This window comes from Neoarius graeffei, chromosome 18, assembly GCF_027579695.1.
Source record: "Neoarius graeffei isolate fNeoGra1 chromosome 18, fNeoGra1.pri, whole genome shotgun sequence".
NCBI lineage: Eukaryota > Metazoa > Chordata > Actinopteri > Siluriformes > Ariidae > Neoarius > Neoarius graeffei.
Window position 1 is genome coordinate 26,055,246 of NC_083586.1, and position 27,356 is coordinate 26,082,601.

General features: G+C 41.8%; 1 protein-coding gene across 1 annotated transcript in view; it reads left to right on the plus strand.

Annotated features, from left to right (window-relative positions):
* knl1 (kinetochore scaffold 1) overlaps window positions 1–27,356 on the plus strand; it is a 47,855-nt gene that overhangs the window by 10,822 nt on the left and 9,677 nt on the right. The window contains exons 6-10 of the mRNA XM_060898610.1: window positions 19–109; window positions 1,076–1,192; window positions 9,558–9,645; window positions 15,121–15,244; window positions 15,409–15,513. Of these exons, the coding sequence (XP_060754593.1) occupies window positions 19–109; window positions 1,076–1,192; window positions 9,558–9,645; window positions 15,121–15,244; window positions 15,409–15,513 (525 nt within the window). The remainder of the gene's footprint in view (window positions 1–18; window positions 110–1,075; window positions 1,193–9,557; window positions 9,646–15,120; window positions 15,245–15,408; window positions 15,514–27,356) is intronic.

Genomic DNA, 27,356 nt, shown 5'->3' on the forward strand with positions numbered 1-27,356 from the left:
GTTTAAATTTTTTGGCAGTTTTAAAACGCAGATGGCAGATCAAGATAAACCACTGAGGAGTATCAATGAAACACTGCTGCAAGATGTGTCTTCTTTCTCAAAAGAGCAGGTGCTGTTTTGTTTTGTGTTAAACAGTGTTTTTAATATATATATATATATATATATATATATATATATATATTAGTGCTGTCAAAAATGTCGCGTTATTAACGCGTTAACTTGACTCAATTTTAACGGCGATAATTTTTTTTATCGCGAGATTAACGCTCTGTGACATGATGCCACGCCCCGCACAGCCAGAGTCCTCTGCCCTCCCCCGAAGAGCCACGGTGCTCGGCGGCTCCAGCCCCACTTTGCAGTGGTTGTGACAAGACGTGTTATGCTCTGCAATAAAAAAAAAAAAAACACTGGTACAACCAGTGTTCGAACTATGCCGATATTTTCGGGGGGGTCTCTTATTTTCCCTTGGGGGGGTGCTTGCGCTTGTCTCAGAGCGCGGCTCTCCATCGCGCGCTCACTTCGGATATGCAAATGCTTCCCGTTACACACGATTGCTATGTCAATAAACATCATTTTGCCAATATTTTAGAGACCCCCCAACATTTCCCAAATCATGTTTTCAAGGGATCTCATGTCTGTTTCAGGGGATCTCGGATCCCCCGAGTACCCCCGTAGTTCGAACGGTGAGCAAGCCCATTCACTTTTTTTATGCTGATAAGAGAATTACAATGGTTTTTCATGTGACAAAAATGTGCGATTAAATTGCGATTAATCGCGAGTTAACTATGACAGTTGCGACATTAATCGCGATTAAATATTTTAATCGCTTGACAGCACTTATTTATTTATTTATTTATTTATTTATTTATATATATATATATATATATATATATATATATATATATATATATATATATATATAAAAATAGTATATCGTATGACTGCCTGACTGATCAGTGCTTTTGCTGATTGTTTTCAATGCTCTTAGAAAGCTCAGGGAATTACAAATATCATTTACCAGCTAGATGTTACAATTAACCTATTCCAACTAAAGAAGTTGTTCCATATCCTACAGCTACAGAGTTTTGGTGCCAAGCTGAAAGAGCGAAGGGTGTACTTCCGAAAAAGAAGCAAGGCACTCTCCCATAAAATGAAGGAAAACTTGTATTCTGAGCTTTTAAAAACAACAAAGGTGAGAGAATTGTTTCTATTATGTGCATTTGCATGCATCATATGTTATTTACCAGCTGGGAGGTCCGTATCGTGAAATACCGTGACCGAGGTCTTGAAAGTACTGAGCGAGGCCTTCTGGGCCGAGGTCAGTATTCAAGGCCGAGGTCACGGTATTTCACGATACGGACCGACCTTAAGCTGGTAAATAATATATTTATTTTTTTCTTTACCAAATTCTAACAGAAAACGAGAGCGCCCGAAAGGGAAAACCGAGCCGAGCCACCATTTTTGAATCCTCATTCACGGCTGTAATGCAAATGGCTTCCTCCTCGGTATACAAGTGCACTTCCATGGCAGGAAAAAAACTACATTTTGCTGCCTATGTCGTCCCCTATTTATACAAATAGGAGTCATTCAGGATTCAGCCATGTTTTTGCTCGGCGTTAGCAAGTTACAGGTTTTTAGCTTTCTCCTGAAATGTTTTTTTTTTTTTTTTTTTTATTTCTTCTTCCTCAGGGTAGTAAAACTCGCTTTCGCTGTGAACACTGCCGTTATCGCTATCCATGCTGTAAAATTAATGCTATTCTCCTGAGAAATGCTGGCAAACATTTATAAGATTTTTGATAATCTTATAAATAAATCTTATAAAAAAATATAAATGTTGATGACAAATGCTACCATGTTTGTTGTTGTGAACGAGCGAGTCGCCAGAGGTCCGTAACTGGGGTCCATACCGTAGGATACGGACCCGCTCGCCAGCCAATCAGAGCGCAGGATTTGGACCGCGAAAAAATAGAGGATATTACATGGTTGCGCGAAGATATGAAGTTTATCTTCAAGTGGTGAATGTACTAGTGCATCTCAAAAAATTAGAATACCATGAAAAAGTTCCTTTTTTTTATAATTTAATTCAAAAAGGTAAACTTTCTATATTCATTACATGTAAAGTGAAATATTTAAAGCCTTTTTTTGTTTTAATTTTGATGATTATGGCTTATAGCTCATAAAAATCAGAAATCCAGTATCTCAAATTATTAGAATATTCCCTAAGATCAATCAAAAAAAGGATTTACAATACAGAAACGTCCAACTTCTGAAAGATATATTCATTTATACAGTCAATACTTGGTTGAGGCTCCTTTACCATGAATTACTGTATCAACGCGGTGTGGCATGGAGGTGATCAGTCTGTGGCACTGCTGAGGTGTTATTGAAGCCCAGGTTGCTTTGATAGTGGCCTTTAGCGTATCTGTATTTTTGGGTCGGGTGTTTCTCATCTTCCTCTTGACAATACCCCATAGATTCTCTATGGGGCTCAGGTCAGGCAAGTTGGCTGGCCAATCAAACACAGTAATATCATGGTCAGCAAACCATTTGGTAGTAGTTTTGGCACTGTGGGTAGGTGCTAAGTCCTGCTGGAAAAGGAAATCAGCATCTCCAAAAAGCTTGTCAGCAGATGGAAGCATGAAGTGCTCTAAAATCTCCTGGTAGATGGCTGTGTTGACTTTGGACTTGATAAAATACAGTGGACCAACACCAGCAGATGACATGGCACCCCAAATCATCACAGACTGTGGAAACTTCACAGTGGGCTTCAAACACCTTGGATTCTGTGCCTCTCCACTCTTCCTCCAGACTCTAGAACTGTGATTTCCAAATTAAATGCAAAATGTACTTTCATCTGAAAAGAGGACTTTGGACCACTGAGCAGCAGTCCATTTCTTTCTCTCCTTAGCCCAGATAAGACACTTCTGACATTGTCTCTGGCTCAGGAGTAGCTTGACATTAGGAATGCGAAAGTTGTATCCCCTTTCTTGAAGATGTCTGTTCGTGATGGGTCTTGATACACTGACACCAGCCTCAGTCCACTCCTTGTGAAGCTCTCCCAAGTTCTTGAATCAACTTTTCTTGACAATCCTGTCAAGACTGCGGCCATCCCTATTGCTTGCGCACCTTTTCCAGCCACCCTTTTCAGCAATGACCTTTTGTGGCTTACCCTCCTTGTGGAGGGCATCAGTGATCATCTTCTGGACAACAGTCAAGTCAGCAGTCTTCCCCATGATTGTGGTTGTGTGTACTGAACTAGACCGAGGGATGCACTGTTCATACTGTTTTACTCAAACTTGAAATGAAATGTATTCTAATATTTTGAGATGGGTTTTTTTGTTTTTGTACTGTATGCTATACCGATTAAAATTAAAATAGAAAAATGCTTGAAACATTTTAGTTTGTGTAATGAGTCTATAATATATAACATTTTCACTTTCTTAAAATGATAGTTCGGGATTTTTGACATGAATCTGTATGGCATCCCCATCAATAGTGTCGTGCAAACACACTGACTTACCCCTGACAGCATCCTGTGAGTCCAGTTCTTGTCCAGTTTTGGTCCAGACGAAAGTAGTCCGGCAAGTTTGTTGGGGTCACGAAAGTAAACCGTTTTTCGTCTCAAAACAGTATGTGTTCAAAAGAGTGATATATTTGCATCACAAAACCGTTGCCAAATAAAAAGTCAGACCTCGAAATCGCTTGGCACTATTTTCTCTCCCTCGGTATCACTGCGCGCTGCCGCCAGGTGACAGCCACGGCTGTTTCATTCATTGTTTTAGTGATGGGAATTTCGGCTCTTTTTCGGGAGCCGGCTCTTTTGGCTCTTCTTACTATAAGGAGCCGGCTCCCAAACGGCTCCTGAGATTTATTTTTGATTTAAAGGAGTACGCCACCCCCAGATGAAATTGAGTCAGTCCCTGCAGTCCCTAGAGTTGGATGAGTGAGCCAAAGCGTTTTGTAGCCGACCCAGCCATTGTCCTGATCTATAAACGCTCAGGTTAGCTTAGCTTAGCATAGTCGCTGTAATCCGGCGTGTCCAGCTAGCATTGTCGTTGCAAAAGTGAATTAAATAACTCAAGATTTTTTATAATTATTTCTCATGACTTGTACGTTCACATCGAGTACACATATCAATGCAAATTAACACGAAGGGATTTACTAGACCAATTTATATCTGGAACTATTTTCAGCCACAGCACAGGCAAAGCACCGCTGCAGGCGCAAAGACACCGCGCAGCGCCTGAAAACCTGTTTTCAGGCGCTGCGCGGTGTCTTTGCGCCTTCCTTTTCCTACCTATTCCTTTAATTGCTGCAATTAACTAGTTAATTCTGATTCTATTTCTCCTCTCAGTTATAATCTGGGTGGCACGGTGGTGTAGTGGTTAGCGCTGTTGCCTCACAGCAAGAAGGTCCGGGTTCGAGCCCCGGGGCCGGCGAGGGCCTTTCTGTGCGGAGTTTGCATGTTCTCCCCGTGTCCGCGTGGGTTTCCTCCGGGTGCTCCGGTTTCCCCCACAGTCCAAAGACATGCAGGTTAGGTTAACTGGTGACTCTAAATTGACCGTAGGTGTGAATGAGAGTGTGAATGGTTGTCTGTGTCTATGTGTCAGCCCTGTGATGACCTGGCGACTTGTCCAGGGTGTACCCCGCCTTTCGCCCGTAGTCAGCTGGGATAGGCTCCAGCTTGCCTGCGACCCTGTAGAAGGATAAAGCGGCTACAGATAATGAGATGAGAATGAGTTATAATATGTCCTGCTTTTGAAAAGATCCTCTCTGGGGGGACAGATGCTGCCACTATACACATCCTCCGTGCCATCACGTGTGTAAGCCGTGGATAGAGTGCAGCCTTGGTCTCCCACCAGCTTAGTGGGTCTGCGTTTCGCTGTCACCTGGCGGCAGCACGCAGTGATGAGAAGGGAGAGAAAATAGTGCCAAGCGATTTCGAGGTCTGACTTTTTATTTGGCAACGGTTTTGTGATGCAGATATATCACTCTTTTGAACACATACTGTTTTGAGACGAAAAACGTTTTACTTTCGTGACCCCAACAAACTTGCCGGACTACTTTCGTCTGGACCAAAACTGGACAAGAACTGGACTCACAGGATGCTGTCGGGGGTAAGTCAGTGTGTTTGCACGACACTATTGATGGGGATGCCACACAGATTCATGTCAAAAATCCCGAACTATCCCTTTAAATAACTGATGGAAAATATTGAACTTTTTCACAATATTCTAATTTTTTGAGATGCACTAGTATACATCACAAGTGAGCAACTGAAAATATTTTCAACATGAGAAGATAAACCTTTATATCTTCAAGCCAGTGTGTGATTTTCTTTTTATCATATAGACACATTCACAAACAAAGTACCCAAATTTATTAAAATGACTCCTCGATTTCCTCAAACCTAACACATAGAGACTTGTGTTACGGTTTTGGTTCTCCATGTCCTGGATGTAGCTTGTATGAAAAGTATGAGTGGCGTATTTCACATTTTTCATACAAAATTCACCACGGTTCTGAGCGACGCATTTCTCAATATCTTCACTCCCGCTGACTTGATGTGCGTTGTCAAAATGGCAAATCGGTTCAAAATTAAAATTCTTTTGATTAAATTGTCCTTTGTGGTGGCTGTGTCCCTATAATCGAAAGAACATTACACAGTGGTGCAAAGATATGAAGTTTATCTTCTCGTGTCATACATTTTCACCACTTGAAGATAAATTTCATATCTTTGTGCCACCGTGTAATATCCTCCATTTATGTACACTAAGCTGTACTTTTTATCAGCTTGAAAAAGGAACTAATTGTGTTCCAAGTGAGCAATAAACATAACGGCTTGTACTGTTATAGGAAAATCAAAGATGGGCTGGTGTTTTATTCTTGTATCACAACAAATGATTATTCTGGCTTTTAATGTTTCAAAGAGTCAGAGTTTTTAATCTCTTATGTTTAGTGTTTGTGAAACATCCTTGAAGCAAGCGATTTCTTGATACAGTTAAAATGTTGTACACTTGCTGTCTGCTTTATAAGGAACATCTGTACACCTGCACATTCATGCACTTCTCTAATCTGCCAGTCATGTGGTAGTAGCACACTTCAAAACATTACCTGAAGCTCTTACACTGTATCTGCCCCCCCCACGTGATTTTAGCTGATAATGAAGATAACTGCATGAATGTGCAGGTGTACAAGTATTTCTAATAAAGTGGATGGTGAGCATAGGTCGCATTAACCAACAATTGTCCGTCATTGACGGATTTTTTTTTTAGCTATGACGGAAAAATCTGAAGGCCGTCGGTCATTTTGACGGATGTTTACCGTTACCATTACCAATAACGATAATAGCCTAATAATAACCGTAATAAAACATAATGAAACACACAATTGAAATGATTGGCAAGTTGTGGCAGAGTTTTCTTACCTACAGTATACATAGTCTTCACTGCCGTCACTTTCAATCTGAGCCGGCGTTGCGGCAGTCTTGATGTTCAGTGCATAGCCTACTCATGTATACACTGCAGCCACTGCGCAAGGCTGTTCCCCCCATCGCGCTCCTGACCGCGCTAGGACTTTTCTAACCACTAGCACAGTGAGATGGATTAATGTTTCCCTTCTTTGCAGAAGACACGTCATTTTTGCTATTAAAAAAAGAGATGCATTCTCATTTAGCTCATTTAGGCTAGTTGTTTTTTTGTTTTTAAAATGAAACAAATGTCGATTTATTGTATTCTTCCCCAGCAAGCTTAGGAACATCACTGCTCGAATATCTGCTAAACTATCATTTTAATGAGAGCACGGGTAGACAAACTAACATTTAAACATAACTTGGTTTTATTTAAGACCTTCCGTGTCAGCCCACTACGGGTCACCGCGGGGTGCAGCTGCACCACTGGTGCAGAAAGACCGCATGCTGCAGGATTTCCTCCCTATGAAGAGAGTACTAGCAGGGTCGGGAAATCCAACTTTCAGAGGCTCTCGCCGGCTTCTGATCACTTCCCTGGGAGAAATGTTTCCCGACTTCAGAACTTTGGCTGAAGTGGCGCTGGTTATTCCAGCCTCCAGTGTCGCAGCAGAGCGCGGGTTCAGCCTTCAGAATAAAATTAAAACGTCAATGAGAAGTCGTCTGTCCGAGGCAAAGACGCAAAATTTAATGACAATTGCCTCGGCAGCGGTCTCCATTGACGACTTTTGATTACGCACAAGCGAGCTCCCAATTTAAATCCATGCGGGCCAGAAGGAAGGTTTGAGCTCACGCAAACAGGTCAAATTAGATTGTCACTTAAATCGTTGTAGTTGTAGTTCATATTTTAACTGCAATTGTCTTGCTACGTTGTGAAATAACATTGTTCATATGCCCGTTAAGGCACAACAGCCGCAATGTTTTTAGCGGAGGGAAAATGGGTTCACAAGTGACCGAACGTCAGAATCTCTGTTCATCTTTTTGCATCATAAATACATAAATAAATGATTAAATAATACAAGCTTGTTCTGTGAATTAATTTTTAAATGAAAATGAGTCCATGAAAACACAAGTTATTAAATATATAGCATTTATAGCCTATATACATTGTCATTTAAAAGTTAAAATAAAATGACAGATAATAATGGACAATGACGGAATTTTTACGACCCTGTCCGTCAAAATGACGGACAATGAAAAAGTCTAACGCAACCACTGATGGTGAGTGTATAATTAAAACGATGGCTTTTTGCAAAGTTTTTACAAGTTTGCATAATTTAAAAAAAAAAAGTGTTTTTAAAAAGGTTTTTGTTGCTGTAAGTGGCAGATGGTCTTTATAGACCCCTTCGCAGTAAACGTCATTCGTACGTAAGAGGAAATTGCGTGTGCAGCCTGGACCCAGAAAAGACTCAGCGACGGTAGAGACGAGAAGAAATATTTGGAAGAAATGCCTAGTTGTTGTGTTGTCGGGTGTCAGAATCGTAGCAGTGATGGGGTTAAAAGGTACAGAATTCCAGCAGGATCTCACCCATTCCAAAAAAATCGCCGACGTCTATGGCTACAAGCCATCAAACGTGTAGACTGGGATGAAAGCACCATCAAAAATGCGCAGGTTTGCAGCGCCCACTTCATCACAGGTAAGATCAGGCTATTTATTAAATCTTTCTTTCTAGTCTTCGTTTATTGATGTAGCAAAATATACTCAGCAAAAATAAAAACTTGACACTCATTATTTTTCAAATAGTGTTTAGAAACTTTTCTTGAAAGAGTTCTTGTTGTGATTATGGTTAAATGCATTGTCAAGGGCATTACGTCACACATTCATTCTACTGGTCGGGCCTACGTAGCATGTGCGAGAGCACTGCACGCTAAAATCACGTTTCCACGTGACACAAGTGACGTGACCTATTGATACACGTGCAATTGATCTCACGGTAGCAGAGTAGAGTGTCATCTCAGAAAAACAAGGTTTTATGGTTAATTATTCGTTAATTTGCAATGCCACGACTGTCAAACATTCAGCGCGACCGTGCCGTTGGCATGCTGAATACGGGAACATCCGTCACTGACGTTGCGAGGGTTATGGGATGCAGTCGACAGACCATCCATAATCTCCAGACACGTCTCCATCAAACTGGCACCACAGGAACCCTCCACAGAACTTGCAGGAGCTGGGTGCCATGTTGGTACAAATATGGCGGCGCATTCCCCAAGCTGTGTTCAGACGCATCATCCAATCCATGAGGAGACGTTGTATCGCAGTTGTGAACGCCCATGGAGGACACGCCCGATACTGACATGATTTCATTAAGTTGCGACTCACAGTTTTTGATCATGGACATTGTCGTCGCATTTCCGGTGGAACCGATTCCATGACAAACATGATCTGTATGCTATAGCATCTTTAATGACAAGATAATTGAATACAATCGTTATTTCAAACCTATTTTCCAAAATGTTCAAATTATTGACTTTGAAACGAGTGTAAAGTTTTTATTTTTGTTGAGTTTACTTTGGTAACGTTTGTCTGATTAGCTGGGTGATTACACAATGTAATGAATATTGTTAGCATGTTTTCATCAATTTCAGTGTAAAACACGTTCTGTACATGCCCGCACATAACATAATCAAATGCGTCTAAAGACTTGTAGGCACGAAGTTTTTCGTGGGTGTACACTGAAGTCTTGTCAATAAGGTGCGAGTATATATCTGGCCATTGTATACCAGGGAACTTACTAACATCGTCCGTCCACTCTTTAATTAAATGCGGATCCGGTAGGCGATGTCCACTTGTTAGAGTTGACTTATTTATGTAGCATTCTCGATCTTGTAACGACAATTGTTTGGCATAATCTGACAGCTCATAATGCCGGTCTATGGGCAGCGCCATTGTTTCTGAGTCCAGGCTGCGCGCGCATCCTGGCAACGGTCGGTTTGTTTACAAACATGCGAAGGGGTCTATATAGATGCTTTTAAATATTGGCCTTGATGCTCTGTATTTTAATATCATGCATGTGAGACAGGATTTATTTGATTTCTGGGTGGACTCAAAGATGATGTCTTTGTCAATTTTATTTTCTGTAAATTTCAGGAGGCAAAACAAAGTCTGATGTCTCAAGTCAAGGAGACAAATGAGATGTTAAAAGACCTAGATGGATGTATAAATGACCTGGAGTCTGGTATGGGAAAATGCATTCATATCATTTCCATCATGCAGTGAGAGATTGTTAGGGTTTGTTACACACACACAGTTGTGGTCAGAAGTTTATGGACATGAATGTCATGGCACTATTGAGTTTTCAGTGATTATCTTAGGACCTCCCCCCATTCTATGGCAGCATGATTGTATAGCATGCATCTTTAATCAAAAACAAAAATTTGGTGCACAAGTTAAGTTATTTTGGATTTTCTGTAATCAACACAGGATCAAACTTGTACATACAGGGTCAAAAATACACATCCGCCCACTTAGATGATTAATTCCTTCACAGTACAATGGGGAAAGTCCAAGGAGCTCAGTGCAGCTCTAAGGAAGAGGATCCTAGATTTACACAACTAAAGAATGTCTTTTCAGGCCATTTCTAAGCAAGTGCAGATTCCAAGATCACCGGTATACACCCACATGTCTAGCAATGGGTTATTCCTTATATTGCAGTCTGCATACAGAAAGTTTCACAGCACTTGAGGCAGCACTGCTAAGAGTTGTCAGTGACCTTCTTTTCGACATGAATAGGCAGCATATCTCGCTGTTCATGCTGCTTGATTCAAGTGCAGCATTTGAAATTGTAGATTATAATGTATTGTGTTACCTGGAGGTCTCATTCGACATTATCGGGTCTGCCCTTGAATGGTTTGCGTCGTACCTGTCTAGACGATCTCGGCGTGTTTTAGCCAAAGGAGAGATCTCAGGCAGTTTCGCTCTTCAGTCTATGCCAGCAAGCTCTTGGAAGTCATCAAGGCTCACCTACCACACGATCATTCCTATGCTAATGATCGGTATAGCGGAATATCATTTAAGCTCGATGGCTCCATGAGTGGAACAGAGGCATTGAATGCATTGGAACAGTGCATTTGAGTTATACGGGCATGGATGGCTGTTGACAGACTAAAGTTAAATGAAGAAAAAACGAATTCCTAATAATTGGAGCTCGTCAACAACTTGGTAAAATTAGCATTAATGAGGAGTTTGTTGGAAACACTAGTGTTATTCCCATTAATACAGTGAGAACTTGGAGTTTGGTTTGATTGGAAATCTGAGTTTTAGTGGCCATATAACAAAGTTGCCTACTTTATGGGTTGCATTACATGCATGGTATTTAGCAGATGCTCTTATCCAGAGTGATGTACAACATAGCCTGGGTAGCAGTTGGGGGTTAGGTGCCTTGCTCACGGGTACTTCAGCCATGCCTGCTGATCCAGGGAATCAAACCGGCTACCTTTTAGTCCCAAAGCTGCTTCTCTAACCTTTTAGGCCATGGCTTCCCCTGCTACATACACAAGCTACAATGGGTACAAAATGCAGCTGCTAGATTGACCTCCAACATGCTGTGCTTTTACCATATTTCACCTGTATTGTATGAGTTATATTGGCTACCGATTCAAGTTATAAGAATTTTAAACAATCTTAATTACTTTTAAGGCTTCACAGGGCCATGCCCAATCATTCATCACTGACCTTCTATGCCTTAAAGTAGTATCAAGATATGAACTACGCTCAAATACTGAACGATTAGATGCACCTCCTGCGCAAAGGACTAAGAATAGGAGATGGGGCTTTTGCTACGGCCGTACCAGTTTTGTGGAATTCATTACCCAGCCAGCTTGGAGCTGATGCTAGGTTAGATCATTTTAAATCGACTTTGAAGACACACATTTATTTAGGTTAGCTTGTGATTTTATAAAATTTTGTTTCTTTCCTTTAAATAATTTTAGGATGGACCATATAAATTTAATTTTATCGTGTGTGTAGTGTTAACATGTACAGTGCATTAGATCATATTTGTATGAATTTTGTGCTCAATAAGTATTAAAATTGTTTATCATCAGTTCAAACAATTTTGTATATAAGTAAGTTACTGGGAAGTGTAGCCACTTTGCTGACCCAGTCAGTCATTGTCAGCTGAGAGGAGCTTGGTTCAGATGGGCAGGAGCAACCCAGGAATCCCCAAGGAACAGGCCTGCCATGAATTGGACTGAGTAAACCACTGGGGCTAGTTTGCTCCCAGTGGAACAGCAGGTGCATTGCACAATGGGGATAGAATAATGAAGGAGGATTAATCTAAGAATTAATCTGCATAACCTCAAACCATCAAACTTTTGGGTGTTCCAACAGGACACTCAGTGCGTTTACATGCACATAGAGAAAATCGAATTTCTACCGTAGCTCCACTGAAATCGAAGTTCTAAATGCCATGGAAACACCTTAGCTTGGCTGAAATCGAACCGAACTGGATTTCTCGTAATCGAGCTACGCGACCTAGATTATGCGATTGTAGCCAAGCTACTTAGTGCATGTAAACCCTGTCGAGCTACTTACTAAAGCACTGCCCCTTCCGGAAGTGATGAGTGACGAGACCACAAGCGGTTCAACAAGTGCTGAGCTGCTTCGTTGTTGTCCATCTTCTCTCTCTCGATGTTGCTGTCCTCGTCGTCGTTCTTCTTGTGAACACGGAACTGATAACTTTGTTTATACTCTTGAATAGCTCTTCTTCATGACGACAACCGGAAGTGTACCAACACGATGGGGCGTGTAGCGCCACCTGTGGCTCGGGTGCACAATGCACCTCACACAATAGCTCGATTTCCTTGTGTGCAGGTAGGATTGGATTTCCCTGGCACCCCTGCTGGGACCCTTAGCTCGATTACCGACAGTAGCTCGATTTGGATATGCATGTAAATGCACTGACTGACCACAAATCCACATCAAAGTTGGATGTGGAATGGGTAATGCAGGCTGACCATTGAGCTTAAAGCAAGTCTGGACCTCAACCCTGTCAAAAATATGTGGACTATGTTTAAAAGTCTGGTCTATGCCAGGGAATGCACAAATTTAATTGAAGTTGCTAATTCTGCCATGAAGAGTGGTCAAATATCCAACCAAAATTCTGCCACAAGGACTTCCGGTGGTGACTATGTAGGAGAAAGCTGCTTGGAAGAGGTCTCCCAGTTGAACTGTTAATACATCCCTCTAAACACCACAATTGATTGGGGAAAGTGATGGATTACAATTATAGCTTCAAGTCGGTTGTGTAATGAGTGGCTCTAAATCTAAAGCGAGTAATACACCAAGCTGCCCAGTTACTTGTGGCGTGGCGGCTACTGTAGCTAGCAAACTTGCTAAAGTGGTGGCCGTGAACTCGGATGCTAGCAGCACACCTGGTCTCATCAAAGACTCGCTGGACATTTTTATCAATGAGCCAGCTGGTTTCTGAACTGGAGAAGCAACGAGCCTTGCTTCGGAAAGACATCTCAGCGTTAATCCAGGAGTCTGTTAAACCTGTTACAGACCTCGGTGGACGCACTCCGCGAGACGGTGAATCACTTTAATGGCTGCCTCGCTGCTGCAGAGACCCTGGCCGGGGAAAACTTTGAGCGCATAACAAGCACGATAAAAAACAGTGAAGATGCTGTATGCCCAGAGCAAGTCTCTTCAGGACCGCCTCGACGATCTTGAAAACAGGTCCCGTAGAGTCAACTTTCGGATAATTAACGTTCCCGAGGGCAGTGAAAAGGGACGGGACCCGATCGAGTTCATATCTGATCTGTTGATGGAAAACCTCAATTTTTATAATAACTTTTTTTTATTATTATTATTATTTTTAATCTAAGCTGGATCAAAGCTATGTGGCTAGTTGTGTGTTAAGGGGATGTAGTTCAGCAGGAGAGCTGGTTGTGTTTTATTCAGGCAGGGGTTTTTATTTATTTATTTTTTTAAATGAAGTTGAAATGCCGTCTAGCTTTTAAGTCCTGTCATTTACAAGGTGGGCCCTCCATGGTTGGGACATGTTTGTCTAGCACATCCCACAGATGCACAACTGGATTGAGGTCTGGGGAATGTGGAGGCCAACACTTGGTCCACTGTTGGTGTGAGGGGAAAGTCATGGCCTAATGGTTAGAGAAGCAGCTTTGGGGCCAAAAGGTTGCCAGTTTGATTTCCTGGACCAGCAGGAATGGCTGAAGTGCCCTTAGGCAAGGCACCAAACCCCTAACTGCTACCCAGGCTGCTCTGGGTGTGTTGTACGTTGCTCTGGATAAGCGCGTCTGCTAAGCTAAATGCCATTTAACATAATGGTATGTGTAGGTATTAACCACTTCATACTGGGAACACCCTTCACGTCCTGTTTTGAAGGACTGAATCGGGAGTCAAGCCATCACATTTTGTTCTTTCTCAAAGTTGCTGAGATCCATGCCAATTTTGACACCTGCAGCCAGGTGCTACTTTAACAATATAATCAATGTTATTCATGTTACTTGTCAGTGGGGTGGGTTTTATTTTCTTTTATTTTTTTGGTTGACCGGTGCGGGCGGCACGGTGGTGTAGTGGTTAGCGCTGTCGCCTCACAGCAAGAAGGTCCTGGGTTCGAGCCCCGTGGCTGGCGAGGGCCTTTCTGTGTGGAGTTTGCATGTTCTCCCGTGTCCGCGTGGGTTTCCTCCGGGTGCTCCGGTTTCCCCCACAGTCCAAAGACATGCAGGTTAGGTTAACTGGTGACTCTAAATTGACCGTAGGTGTGAATGTGAGTGTGAATGGTTGTCTGTGTCAGCCCTGTGATGACCTGGCGACTTGTCCGCCTTTCGCCCGTAGTCAGCTGGGATAGGCTCCAGCTTGCCTGCAACCCTGTAGAAACAGGATAAAGCTGCTAGAGAAGATGAGATGAGATGCGATGAGGTTGACCGGTGCAGGATAGGCTGCAGTGATTAAATTATCAATTAAGTAGTTTTGTAAATAAAATATGAATATTTTTATTTTAAAAAATTAAGACATTCTGCCACTATGAGATGATCAGGTGCTTGTGGCAATCTAATGACAAACTAATGTAAGGCATTCTGTATTCTTTTAAAGGCGGTGGTTGTTCAAGACCTGATTTGTTTAATTTCTGCAAAATAAATGTCCAGCAGATGCCACTATAACGAGCACTGAAGCGAACCCTGATGCTAAATTCATTTTACTTGCAGTGTTTGCATGTGGCAAATCATTTTTTTCAGTCTGCGGAATCCACTCCAGAGCATGTAGTTCCACTCTTACATTTTTACTGTTTGATGCCTGGAATCAGTTTTCCCCATTTAGGCTAAATAAAGTGATGTGCATGCCCCAGCATTCTTCATAACACATTACAACTAATAAGTAATGATATTTGTTGTCAGCTATGTTCATGATCAGTTTTTGTTTTTCGATTAGTTGTTGCGGCCCCTATATTCAACGTGTGTATGTATGCATATTGTTTATTTTTGTTGTTTTTATAGCTGTTGATTTTTACAATTATAAAGTTGCAAAATTTTCAGTGCAGTATACTTCACTGAAATATTCAGAATCCTAAAACAATATTATAAGTCCAATATGCCTCAAATGAGAATTTTGGATGAAGCTATTTGAATGATCATGTAATATAAATTAATAATTGGTAATGTAATTGAACTTGTGCCTATTTTAAAAATAGAGTTGTTTGGGATGAACAACATCGTCATGGGAGATGCACATTCCTTCATCAGTCTCCAACCTGTTTTGAAGGCAAAGCAAGAACAACTTGATGCTCTTAATTCCGAAGTTACAGAGAAAGAAAAGTATGTATTTTTTTAAAAATGAGTATCATTTAATAAATACTGTTGAATGAAATGTATAAGTTCTCCATATTTTCTAAGCAATTTATTAAAAGCGTAATTTTTTTTTTTTTTGGCGGGGGAGGGGTGTTTCAAACTCCATTTAACAAAATCTTTGCGATTGACAGGCAAATCTGTAAGCTTGAACTTCAAGCTCAATCTTTAGAGGACACATGGAACAAAGTTCAAGATGAAATCAAGGAATTTGAACGCCGTACAACAAATCTGAACAGGTATGTTGCCATTTCTCCATGCTTTCTACCTTCTGTCACAAAACTAAAGCTGTTCTATTTAATATCGCGGAAATGTTTTATAGTGAGCAGTAATTGTTCGTTTAATTTCTGAACTGGCTTACTCCAATGTCGAGTCCAGTACTCCAGACTTTAAACCTCTCTGTCCAAGAAGCAAGAGACTACAATAAAAAGAAAATGGAAACACTGAAGGAACAAAATTTAAGTTTGCATGGGTCCCCCCCCCAAGCCAGAAACAGTAAATCAGCTATGACACAGGACATGTAAGGGACACTTGTAGCCTTCTGTTTCACATCACACCAACTGTACAGTAAATCATCATACTTAAATAATTGCACGCTGCATAAAATGGCAGTGTTTTATGGTAAAATAAACACAAGGTTGACACTAGTGGGTGTTTTTCCCCCGTTTTTTCCCTGCATTATTCTAAAAAATGGGGAGCTGAAAACCTCCTGAGTGAGATTGGTGTTATTGCATCATGCTAATACAGGCCATGCACCTAACAGGACAGTATGGGAAACCTTTCCATCAAAACCAAGTCAGAAGCTGAGCTGACCAAAATCGTGTTGTACAAGAAGCCGATTTTATTGACCAAAAATGTACGGTACTTGGGACCGCTTTAGCAGTAGAATATGGGATCCAGTAAAGAGTTCATTTTTAAACCTCATGCAATTACAAGTATTCATCTGTCACCACTAGAGACTACAGAGATCAAGTAATCAATATATGTATTGCTGTGTTCACACTTATACCGGTACGAAAGTGGTATAACTGTATCGATACAAAGTATACCGGTACAGTTTAGTGCATCTGTCCACACTAGCGAGAAATGTTAACGGTTTTCTTTCACGGAAGTTGAAATGCGCGTGCGCGAAATGTTTCCGTGGTTACCGAGTAACTTCCTTCCGAGAATATGGCGGATGAAACAACGTGTGTGTGTGTGTGTGTGTGTGTGTGTGTGTGTGCGTGTGCGCTTTTTGTTGTCAATGTACAGTCTGTATTTCTGGTGGTCATTTATTCAGTCGAATTGTATAAAACGCGCGAGGCAGTTGAGAAAGAAACAAAGAAAACGAATATCCCTTTCTCCCCCCTCACTTTCTCCCTCTTCCCTTTTCTTCCCCTCCCTTTCTCCCTCTATCCTTCTCTTTCTCTCCCTTTCCCCTCTTCCTCCTTTCTTCCTCCCTCTTTTCCCCTCCCTCCCTCCTTTCTTTGCTCCATGTAGCTCCACGGTAGTTCTGAGCCATTTTGACGTTTTATTTACAGCTGGAAAGCGCGTGCGTATTGTATTGTATGAATAACCCGGAAGACGTAGGAATGGTTCATTGCGCTTGCGCATTATATTTGTATCGATACAGAGCCGCTTCATCTCTCCACACTACAGCGAAGCGCTACAGTACCGATACTGTACCGGTACGAAACCCATACATTTGTGGGTTTCGTACCGATACAGTTATATCGCTACAGTACCGGTATAGTTGCTAGTGTGGACAGGTGTTGCGGTACGAAAGTAGTTTCGTATCAGTACAAAATCCCTAGTGTGGACAGGGTATATGAGAGAGAGCCCAAATTCCATAAATTTGGGGCACGGTGTAAAGCATTAAAAAAAAAAACCCAGAAAACCCTATATTTCATTGAAAATAGTTCAAAGATAACCTATCAAATGTTAAAATTTTGTTTTTTGCAATTATATGCTCATTTTGAATTTGTCAGAAACCCATTTCACACAAGTTGGGACAGGGCAACAAAAGACTGAAAAAGTTGTGTAATACTTAAAATAAATAACAATAATAATTTGGTTAATTGGTAGCAGGTCAGTAACGTGATGGGGATGCTCTTTGTATACCCAGAGAGGTTGAGTCCCTCAGAAGTAAAGATGGGTTGGGGTTCACTGCTCTGTGAAAGACTGTGTGGGCAAACGGTGCAACAATTTAACATTCCTCAATGTAAAAATGCAAAGAATTTGGGGATCACATCATCTGTGGTACATAATATCAAAAGATTCAGAGAATCTGGAGAAATCTCTGTATGCAAGAGACAAGGCTGAAAACTGACATTGGATGTCTGTGATCTTCAGGCCCTCAGGAGACACTGCATTAAAAGCAGACACGTGTCTTTAGTGGAAGTCACTGTATGGGCTCAGGAACACTTCAGAAAACCATCGTCTGTGAAAACAGTTCATTACTGCATCCACAAATGCAAGTTAAAACCAGATATAAACAATATCCGGAAACACCACCACCTTCTCTGGGCCTGAGCTCTTTTACAATGGACTGAAGCAAAGTGGAAAATTGTCCTGAGGTCTGATGAATCAAAAATAGAAATTCTTTTTAGAAATCGTGGACATGTCTTCCAGGCTAAAGAGGAGAGGAACTTGTCAGTGCACAGTTCAAAAGCCAGCATGTATGAGGGGGCATTAGTGCACATGACATGGGTAGTCTCTACATCTGGGAAGGCATCATTTAATGCTGAATGAGATGTATATCAGTGTGTTTCAGAGCAATAGGCTGGCACACACATTTATTTATTTATTTATTTATTTATTTATTTTTAGGCAAGGTCTTGTTTATTTCAGCAAGACAATGCTAAGCCACTTTCTGCACATATTAAAACTGCATGGCTCTATAGTAAGAGTCCAGGTGCTAAACTGGCCTGCCTGCAGTCCAGATCTGTCTCCCATTTAAAACATTTGGTGCATTATGAAGCAAAAAATACAACAAAGGAGACCCTGAACAGTTGAACAACTGAAATTGTAGATCAGGCAAGAATAGGCCAACATTTCTTTTTCAAAACTACAGCAAATGGTTGTCTCAGTTCCCAAATGTTTAGAGTGTTAAAAGTAGAGGTGATGCAACAAAGTGGTAAACATGCCCCTGTCCCAACTCTTTTGAACTGTGTTGCTGACATCAAAATGAGCATGTATTTTTTTTTTTTTTAAATCTGTTTCAGCATTTGTCATCTCTGTTCTGTTGTCAATTAAATATAGGGTTTCTATGATTTTGCAAATCGTTATATTCTGTTTTATTTACATTAAAGTGTCCCAAATTTAGGTGTTTTTTTTTTTTAATTTTTTTATTTAGAGGATATTACACGATTGTGCAAAGATATGAAGTGTATCTTCGAATGGTGAATGTATACATCATGAGTGAGCAGAGCGAACGAGTGATATTTTTCAACACGAGAAGATAAACTTAGCGTCTTCATGCCACCGTGTCATGTTCTTTATATAAAACGGACACATCCACTCAAAATATGCAATTTATCAAAATTTTATTTTTGAACCGTTTTACCATTTTGACAGTGCGCGTCTAGTCAGCGGGAAAACACTGGGAATGACATCATCGGAGTGAAATGTCAGAAAATGTCATTCAGATCCATGATGTATTTTGATGATGATGAGACCCTTTATTGTCACTAGTCACATGTACCAGCGAAATTAGCCATCAACCTGTCCATACATATACAACATACAATTGACATAGGGTAGACAGGACAGGAAGACAGGGATAAAGATAAAAAGGAAACCCAACATGAGGAGAGATGAGGAAAAAAAAGAACCCCCCCCCCACTATGCTCCTGTCAGGAGTACAGTGTGGGAACATTTAAAAAAAAAAAAAAAACCTTTGCATAAGCACAACTACAACACAGGTACACTTTAAACACGGTACTTGAGGGGGGGAATCAGGGGTAAGGGGAGGGGGGGGGAGGTAATCCAGCGCAAGCAAGCAGCCGTCTGCTCCTGCAGCCATGAAGGCGCTGGTCACGCACCCGCTTGTCACACTGGGGGTAAAAATGGCGACCACGGAGAGTTAGAGAGGAATGCAAGGAATGAGAGTGTCTCCCGGCATTGACCTTTAGGGGGAAATGTTTTCTCAGCAATGGCCTAAACCGAGGCCGGAGCTGTCTCAGGGCGCCGAATGTCGATAAGATATGAATTGTTTGGTCTTTCCAGACGCAGTCTTTGCACGTCGTCACCGCTCGTCCATATCTGTCCATTCCGTCCATTCTATTCAAATTGATCTCCGAAAAACGTATTCCTTGCAAAGCTGAAAGCTGCTCCGAGATAACAACCATTTTGTGGTTAAAGTTCTGAATGTCCACAGTCCAAGTGCCAACAGCTCTGCCCACCACTCCAATCATATCGGGCAGCTTTATGGGGCTTTGAACAGCTGTCACCGTTGTCTGATTTCCTCGATATACCAGGGCAATGCCTAATCCAATCAGCAAAAGTCCTGTAATCATGGTTCCGAATAGGTAGATATCTTCAATGTCTTCCACAGAAAGAATCGCGAGGCACACGACCCGCCACCGCTCCCACGCGTCCATCGTGTAACCAGCCGCAAACGGTCCGGCAGGACAAACGGGTTCCCCCAAACCCAAACTTCTCGTCGAGAAAACTGTGTCAATTTCGTTAGGAGACCAGTTTGTCAATTCCATGCTTTTTTGGTTTAGAAAGTAATGCAGGAAGAGTCTCTTCAAAAAGTACAGCAGACGAGACAAGACACAGGCACAAGCAGGGGAAAAAAGGAGGAAGAGGGAGAGCAGAAATGCGACCGCCTTCCGTGGAAGCACGGAGAGAAAAAAATTTTGTATGAACAATGTGAGTTTTTAAACAAGAGAAGATAAATTTCATATCTTAAAGCCAATGTGTGATTTTATTATATAGACACATTCACAAAGTACCCAAATTTATCAAAATAATTTATCGATTTCCTCACGAGTGACACATTTATGTCACGGTTTTGGTTCTCCATGTCCCAGACATAGCTCTTCTGAAAAGTACGAGTGACGTGTTTCCCAATAAAACATTCATGTCCGTGTGTGTATGTGTATTTTATATTACCTGACGGGTGAAGTGAATAATGTAAGCTATTACAGTGGCACCTGTCAAGGGGTAGGATATATTAGGCAGCAAGAGAACAGTCCTTGAAGTTGATGCGTTGGAAGCAGCAAAACTGGACAAGTGTAAGGATCTGAGTGACTTTGACAAGGGCGAAATTGTGATGGCTGGATGACATCTTTCTGCTTTAGCCAGCGTGAACTTTTTCAGCGGTTTGTGCTACAGTAGCTCTTGTGTGGGATTGGACCATATGGGTTAGCCTTTGTGCCCCATGCAAATTAGTGAGCCTTCGACACCTATGACCCTGTCACCAGTCCACCGGTTGTCCTTCCTTGGACCACTTTTGGTAGGTACTAACCACTGCATACCAGGAACACCCCACAAGATGTGCCATTTTGGAGATGCTCAGACCCAGTCATCTAGCCATCACAATTTGGCCCTTGTCAAAGTTACTCAGAGCCTTACGCTTGCCCGTTTTCCCTGCTTCCAGCACATCAACTTCAAGAACTGACTGTTCTCTTGCTGCCTGATATATCCCACCCCTTGACAGGTGCCATTGTAATGATTCGCATTGTTCACTTCACCGGTCAGTTCACCAGACAGTCTTGATAAGAGTGAGCCATGCTTCTGTAGAATAGGATTATAAATATCTGTCTTTCACTTGCAGATGCTCAACACATTTGAGAACGTCAAAAATGTATCATTTGTTAATGAGAAGAAATCTTGGTCATACACTACCGTCCAAAAGTTTGGGGCCACCCAGACAATTTTGTGTTTTCCATGAAAAGTCACACTTTTTTATTTACCACCATAAGTTGTAAAATTAATAGAAAATATAGTCAAGACATTTTTCTGGCCATTTTGAGCATTTAATCGACCCCACAAATGTGATGCTCCAGAAACTCAATCTGCTCAAAGGAAGGTCAGTTTTATAGCTTCTCTAAAGAGCTCAACTGTTTTCAGCTGTGCTAACATGATTGTACAAGGGTTTTCTAATCATCCATTAGCCTTCTGAGGCAATGAGCAAACACATTGTACCATTAGAACACTGGAGTGAGAGTTGCTGGAAATGGGCCTCTATACACCTATGGAGATATTGCACCAAAAACCAGACATTTGCAGCTAGAATAGTCATTTACCACATTAGCAATGGATAGAGTGGATTTCTGATTAGTTTAAAGTGATCTTCATTGAAAAGAACAGTGCTTTTCTTTCAAAAATAAGGACATTTCAAAGTGACCCCAAACTTTTGAACGGTAGTCTACATCAATAGAAAAGGGCCACTGCAGGATGGCCACAAATAATATTTGCATGGTGGATCATCTGTGCAGCAATGACACTGATACGATAATGGCATGGTTGTGCATTTGTGGTTTTGGTATGAGCAGACTGGGCACAGAATTGGTGTTGGAGGTTTTAAACCCCTGCATAATACTGTTGGACTGAGTAACAGGCCACCAAAATTACACAGCCAGCAAGGATCCTGTGGTCCAAAATTTATCACTGGTGAAGGGCTAAAAGGTTTAACAATGCAAATTTGGTGTCTAAAAAGATTAAACCTGGATTATTTACAAAGTAGCTATTTTTTTAATGTTTAAAAAAAGCATTATAATTACTGGGATGATTGATTGCTATGATAATTATCTATACAGACTATGTAGCCTCAGAGTCCTTTTATTGGCTAACATGAGTGGAACCAGATAGGTCTTTTGTGGTTTGTAGTCCATTCACCTCAAGTTTTGAGATGCGATATGTTCGGAGATGCTCAAAGTGGTTATTTGAGTTTCTGGAGCCTTCATGTCATCTCTGATCTCCCTCATCAGAAAGGCAGTTCCACTGACAGAGGTGCTGTTCACTGGATGATTGTTTTTCACACCATTCTGTGTGAACTCCATGGACTGCTGTACATGAAGAAAATCTCAGAATATCAGCAGAAAATCCCAGGAGATTGGCAGAAATACTTGAACCTACCTCATGGCCAGAGTCACCAATATCATTTTCCCCAATTCTGATATTTGACGTGAACATTAAAATGCATATCCTGGACCAGTTTCGTTGCGGGCGGCACGGTGGTGTAGTGGTTAGCGCTGTCGCCTCACGGCAAGAAGGTCCGGGTTCGAGCCCCATGGCCGGCGAGGGCCTTTCTGTGCGGAGTTTGCATGTTCTCCCCGTGTCCGCGTGGGTTTCCTCCGGGTGCTCCGGTTTCCCCCACAGTCCAAAGACATGCAGGTTAGGTTACCTGGTGGCTCTAAATTGACCGTAGATGTGAATGTGAATGGTTGTCGGTGTCTATGTGTCAGCCCTGTGATGACCTGGCGACTTGTCCAGGGTGTACCCCGCCTTTCGCCCGTAGTCAGCTGGGATAGGCTCCAGCTTGCCTGCGACCCTGTAGGACAGGATAAAACGGCTACAGATAATGAGATGAGATGAAAGTATGGCCGTTTACACACTCATCCAGAAGGGTAATTTTGTACAAGGCCATCTGTCTACAGCAGAAAAAAATAAAATGACAAAACGCGTCTGGAAAAATCCCAAGGGAGTCTGGAGCCAGATTCGTGACGTCACGTGCGGAAGGGCCAGCAGGCTGCGAGAGCTTGCACGGTTTCAGTGCACAGCCTGTGTAGACCAAGTTTAGCAGCTAGCGATTTTGCATTGAAATATGGAATTGTCGCCTGAGCTTCTAAACTCATGGATTCATGCATCAACGCTCATCTATCCATTGTTACATAAGTCATATTTTTTCTAATTACTATTATGTATTTTATATACTTCATTTAGAAGAGTACTGGCTACTGTAGGAGAAAGATTTCATAAGCTACATACATGGAATCGGCTAAGCAGGGTTGTATAAACATTTAATGTGTTTGACCGGTCCCAAGATCTCAAGCCCTGACACGCATATCCCTTGATACATGTGAAGTAAAATGTAAAGATGTAGTTTTTAGCTCTTTAAACCTCTTTTTCCACCTTTTTACTTTTCTGCTCTTCTTACGAAGACGGAGTGTTTTTATTTTTGTTTTTTCTTCATATCCCATGGATATTTTTAACTTTAACATGCAACCAGGAGCCAGTTTTCTCGCTTATTCAAGAGAGGAGCTGCTGGCCCTGAAAACAACAATGGGACGAGCCGGGATACGACACCCCATCCTGGCCGAGCTGAGGAGGAAACCCAGGGGCTGCTAAGCTAAAGGCTAGGCTAGCGGACAACTGGCGGCACTACAAACCATCCATTCCCTCCGTTATCATGGGGAATGTGAACTCGCTGCCGAATAAAGTTGACGAGCTATCCGCACTGAACAACCAGCGGATTTACCGGGAGAGCAGCTTATTTATTTTTACGGAGACATGGCTAACACACCTTGTACCGGATACTAACGTGGACCTGCGGGGATTCACTGCTGTGAGAGCCGAAAGAGACACTAAAGCATGCGGGGAAAGGCAAAGGTGGGGGACTCATCATTTATGTGAACAACCGCTGGTGTAACCCAGGACATTTCTCCATAAAGACAGTCTTATGTTGCCTGAACTTGGAGCTGCTAGCATCACCATCTGTGTTTACATCCCTCCGAGGGCAGCCGCAGCCGCTGCGTGTCAGGGGATTCACTCTGTCGCAGTAAGGCTGCAGACACAGCACCATGAGGCATTTATGATAATTTCCGGGGACTTTAAATACACTACTTTGGACTCTACTTTGGCTGCTTTTTACCAGGCTGTGGACTGTATCTTTTTAATTTCCCTGAGGGAACCCTCCCAAAGGGATCAATAAAGTTCTATCTAATCTAAGTGAGTGTATTATCGCCCAGCACTTTCGTATTATTTACTTTTGTGTGCCAATAAATAACATTATCCGTGTACCACACAAACACAGGAACACCTAATTTAGAGTATAGTCTCTCTTATTTCTTACCCGGCAACAGTCAACTTGTGAATTGCTGATTTTCTTGGTCTTTTTCTCTCTGCTTGGTCCTCGGCTTTTTCCGGGAGCCTCGCACGAAGCGCTCCCATTTCTCTCTCATTGCCCGTTTTTTTGGGAAATGATGAGTACTAATCCCATCAAGATTGGTGTTCGTACACCCTCCTACGATAAATCTGTTAACCATTTTAATAATTACGCGATAACGAAGAAATTTGCAGAAAACCACCAGGTTGTTTTCTCATAAACAAACCAGCGCTGACGTAGGATTCAGAGGGAGGCGTCCCACACGTGATGTCACGAAAATCAATATTTGCCGGGAAATCCAAATGCCAAGTTTTTTCAGAGGCGGACCAATTCGCCTCAAATGGCTTGATTTCAACTGAATTTTTCTGGTATTGCGCAAGGTAAAAAAATTGCGCAAAATGCAACAGATATTGACCAAAGTTTAATATAAAACAGGAGAATTACATTGATCTCGCTCCTGAATTTACCCGTGATATGCACTTTAACTGAAGCTCTACACCTGTGTCTGTGTAGGATTGTCGTGGAAAAATGACAAACACCAACACCAGTCTCGTCCTTTTGCAAGTGAAAGGTTTATTGCAGAAATGGACACACAGTGCTGAGGGTTTGGCACACCACTCATACCGTCCCTTTGTTCTCAAATCTATATACACTCTTTACGAGATAAAAAGGAGATCTATTGCAATTACATGCCCAGCTCTAAAGTTTATTGGATCTTCTCTAATTGCTGGCTTGTATGCACATCTGCTACGCACGTAATGAGCATTAGATGAACATGTTTCAGTGCAGAATGTTCCAAGTCGTTAGTCCTTGAAGATGCAACACTCAGTGAAAAGGAAAATTACAAAACAGTATGACACTAAAATTTACTCTACAGGGTTTAAAGCATTGCAGTGTTATAACATGACTGGAGAATTGCATGAATGTATAGGCTGATAAAATGTGAGTATAGGTCTAGTTGATTTTGACTGGCTTCTGGGATAATTATATTTAACTTAACTACTGTAAGTATTTTTCCCCCCTTCTGTCTCACTGTGTATGGTTCCATATGGACACCTTAAAGGTTTGCATTTCCCAAAACTAGTTTATGCCCTGATTTTAGCCAAGATTTGTACCTTTTGAAGAACTGCTGATGTAATCATAAAGGCCGTGTTGTGCTCGTCCGTGGACTCCTATTCACAATATGCCCATCCTTTCAACACACTTGATATTTATCTTTACTCTTCTTCTACACCTGTATGATGATTTATAATCCCACTATCAGTCCTCACCTAGAAGAGGATGGTTCTCTTTGGAATCTGATGCCTCTCATGGTTCGTTATGTCTGTCTTGCTTATTAGAGATCTGTATGTAGATTTAGATTTCTGTAGTCTGGGGGTGTTTTTATACAACCCCGATTCCAAAAAAGTTGGGGCAAAGTACAAATTGTAAATAAAAACGGAATGCAATAATGTACAAATCTCAAAAACTGATATTGTATTCGCAATAGAACATGGACAACATCTCAAATGTCGAAAGTGAGACATTTTGAAATTTCATGCCAAATATTGGCTCATTTGAAATTTCATGACAGCAACACATCTCAAAAAAGTTGGGACAGGGGCAATAAGAGGCTGGAAAAGTTAAAGGGACAAAAAAGGAACAGCTGGAGGACCAAATTGCAGCTCATTAGGTCAATTGGCAATAGGTCATTAACATGACTGGGTATAAAAAGAGCATCTTGGAGTGGCGGCGGCTCTCAGAAGTAAAGATGGGAAGAGGATCACCAATCCCCCTAATTCTGCGCCGACAAATAGTGGCGCAATATCAGAAAGGAGTTCGACAGTGTAAAATTGCAAAGAGTTTGAACATATCATCTACAGTGCATAATATCATCAAAAGATTCAGAGAATCTGGAAGAATCTCTGTGCGTAAGGGTCAAGGCCGGAAAACCATAGTGGGTGCCCGTGATCTTCGGGCCCTTAGACGGCACTGCATCACATACAGGCATGCTTCTGTATTGGAAATCACAAAATGGGCTCAGGAATATTTCCAGAGAACATTATCTGTGAACACAATTCACCGTGCCATCTGCTGTTGCCAGCTAAAACACTATAGTTCAAAGAAGCAGCTGCATCTAAACATGATCCAGAAGCGCAGACGTCTTCTCTGGGCCAAGGCTCATTTAAAATGGACTGTGGCAAAGTGGAAAACTGTTCTGTGGTCAGACGAACCAAAATTTGAAGTTCTTTATGGAAATCAGGGACGCAGTGTCATTCGGACTAAAGAGGAGAAGGACGATCCAAGTTGTTCTCAGCGCTCAGTTCAGAAGCCTGCATCTCTGATGGTATGGGGTAGAGGTCTGCGCGGGTCGGATTTTTCAGTCCCGCTCCCGCCCGCGCCCGCATTGTGCAGTCCCGCGCCCACATTGTGCAGTCCCGCCCGCGCCCGCAAAGAATTATGATTTTCAGTCCCGCTCCCGCCCACGCCCACAAAAAAATTGTTTTTCAGTCCCGCTCCCGCCCGTGCCTGCCATATTTTGTCCCACTCCCGCCCACAAATCCCGCATGATGCAGACGTTCGCGTTATTCCTCAGGAAAGTTCTTGTCTTGACACAGCGTGATGGTGCCCCGCCCCCTACTTTGAGTGGATTTGAGCATAAATATCTACAGCTCACATTCACGTTTGTTATTATTTACCTTGTTTCTGAATTCAGCATGTAGTGTCTCTAATAATAATAATAATAATTAGTGCTGACAAGCGATTAAAATATTTAATCGCGAATCGCACATTTTTATCACATGAGAAACCATTGTAATTCTCTGATCAGCATAAAAAAGTGAATGGGCTTGCTTTGTACCAATGGTGTTTTTTTTTTGTTTGTTTGTTTTTTTTTGTTTGTTTGTTTTTTTTTTGTTTGTTTGTTTGTTTGTTTTAATTGCAAAGCAGAGCTAGTAAGAGAAGTGAATTGATTTACTGCTTGAGTTAGTCTACAACTCTAATCAGAGAGACAGGTTACACAGTGACGGTACGCTTGACTCAATGCTATCCCAGAAATCCTTCCTGTAA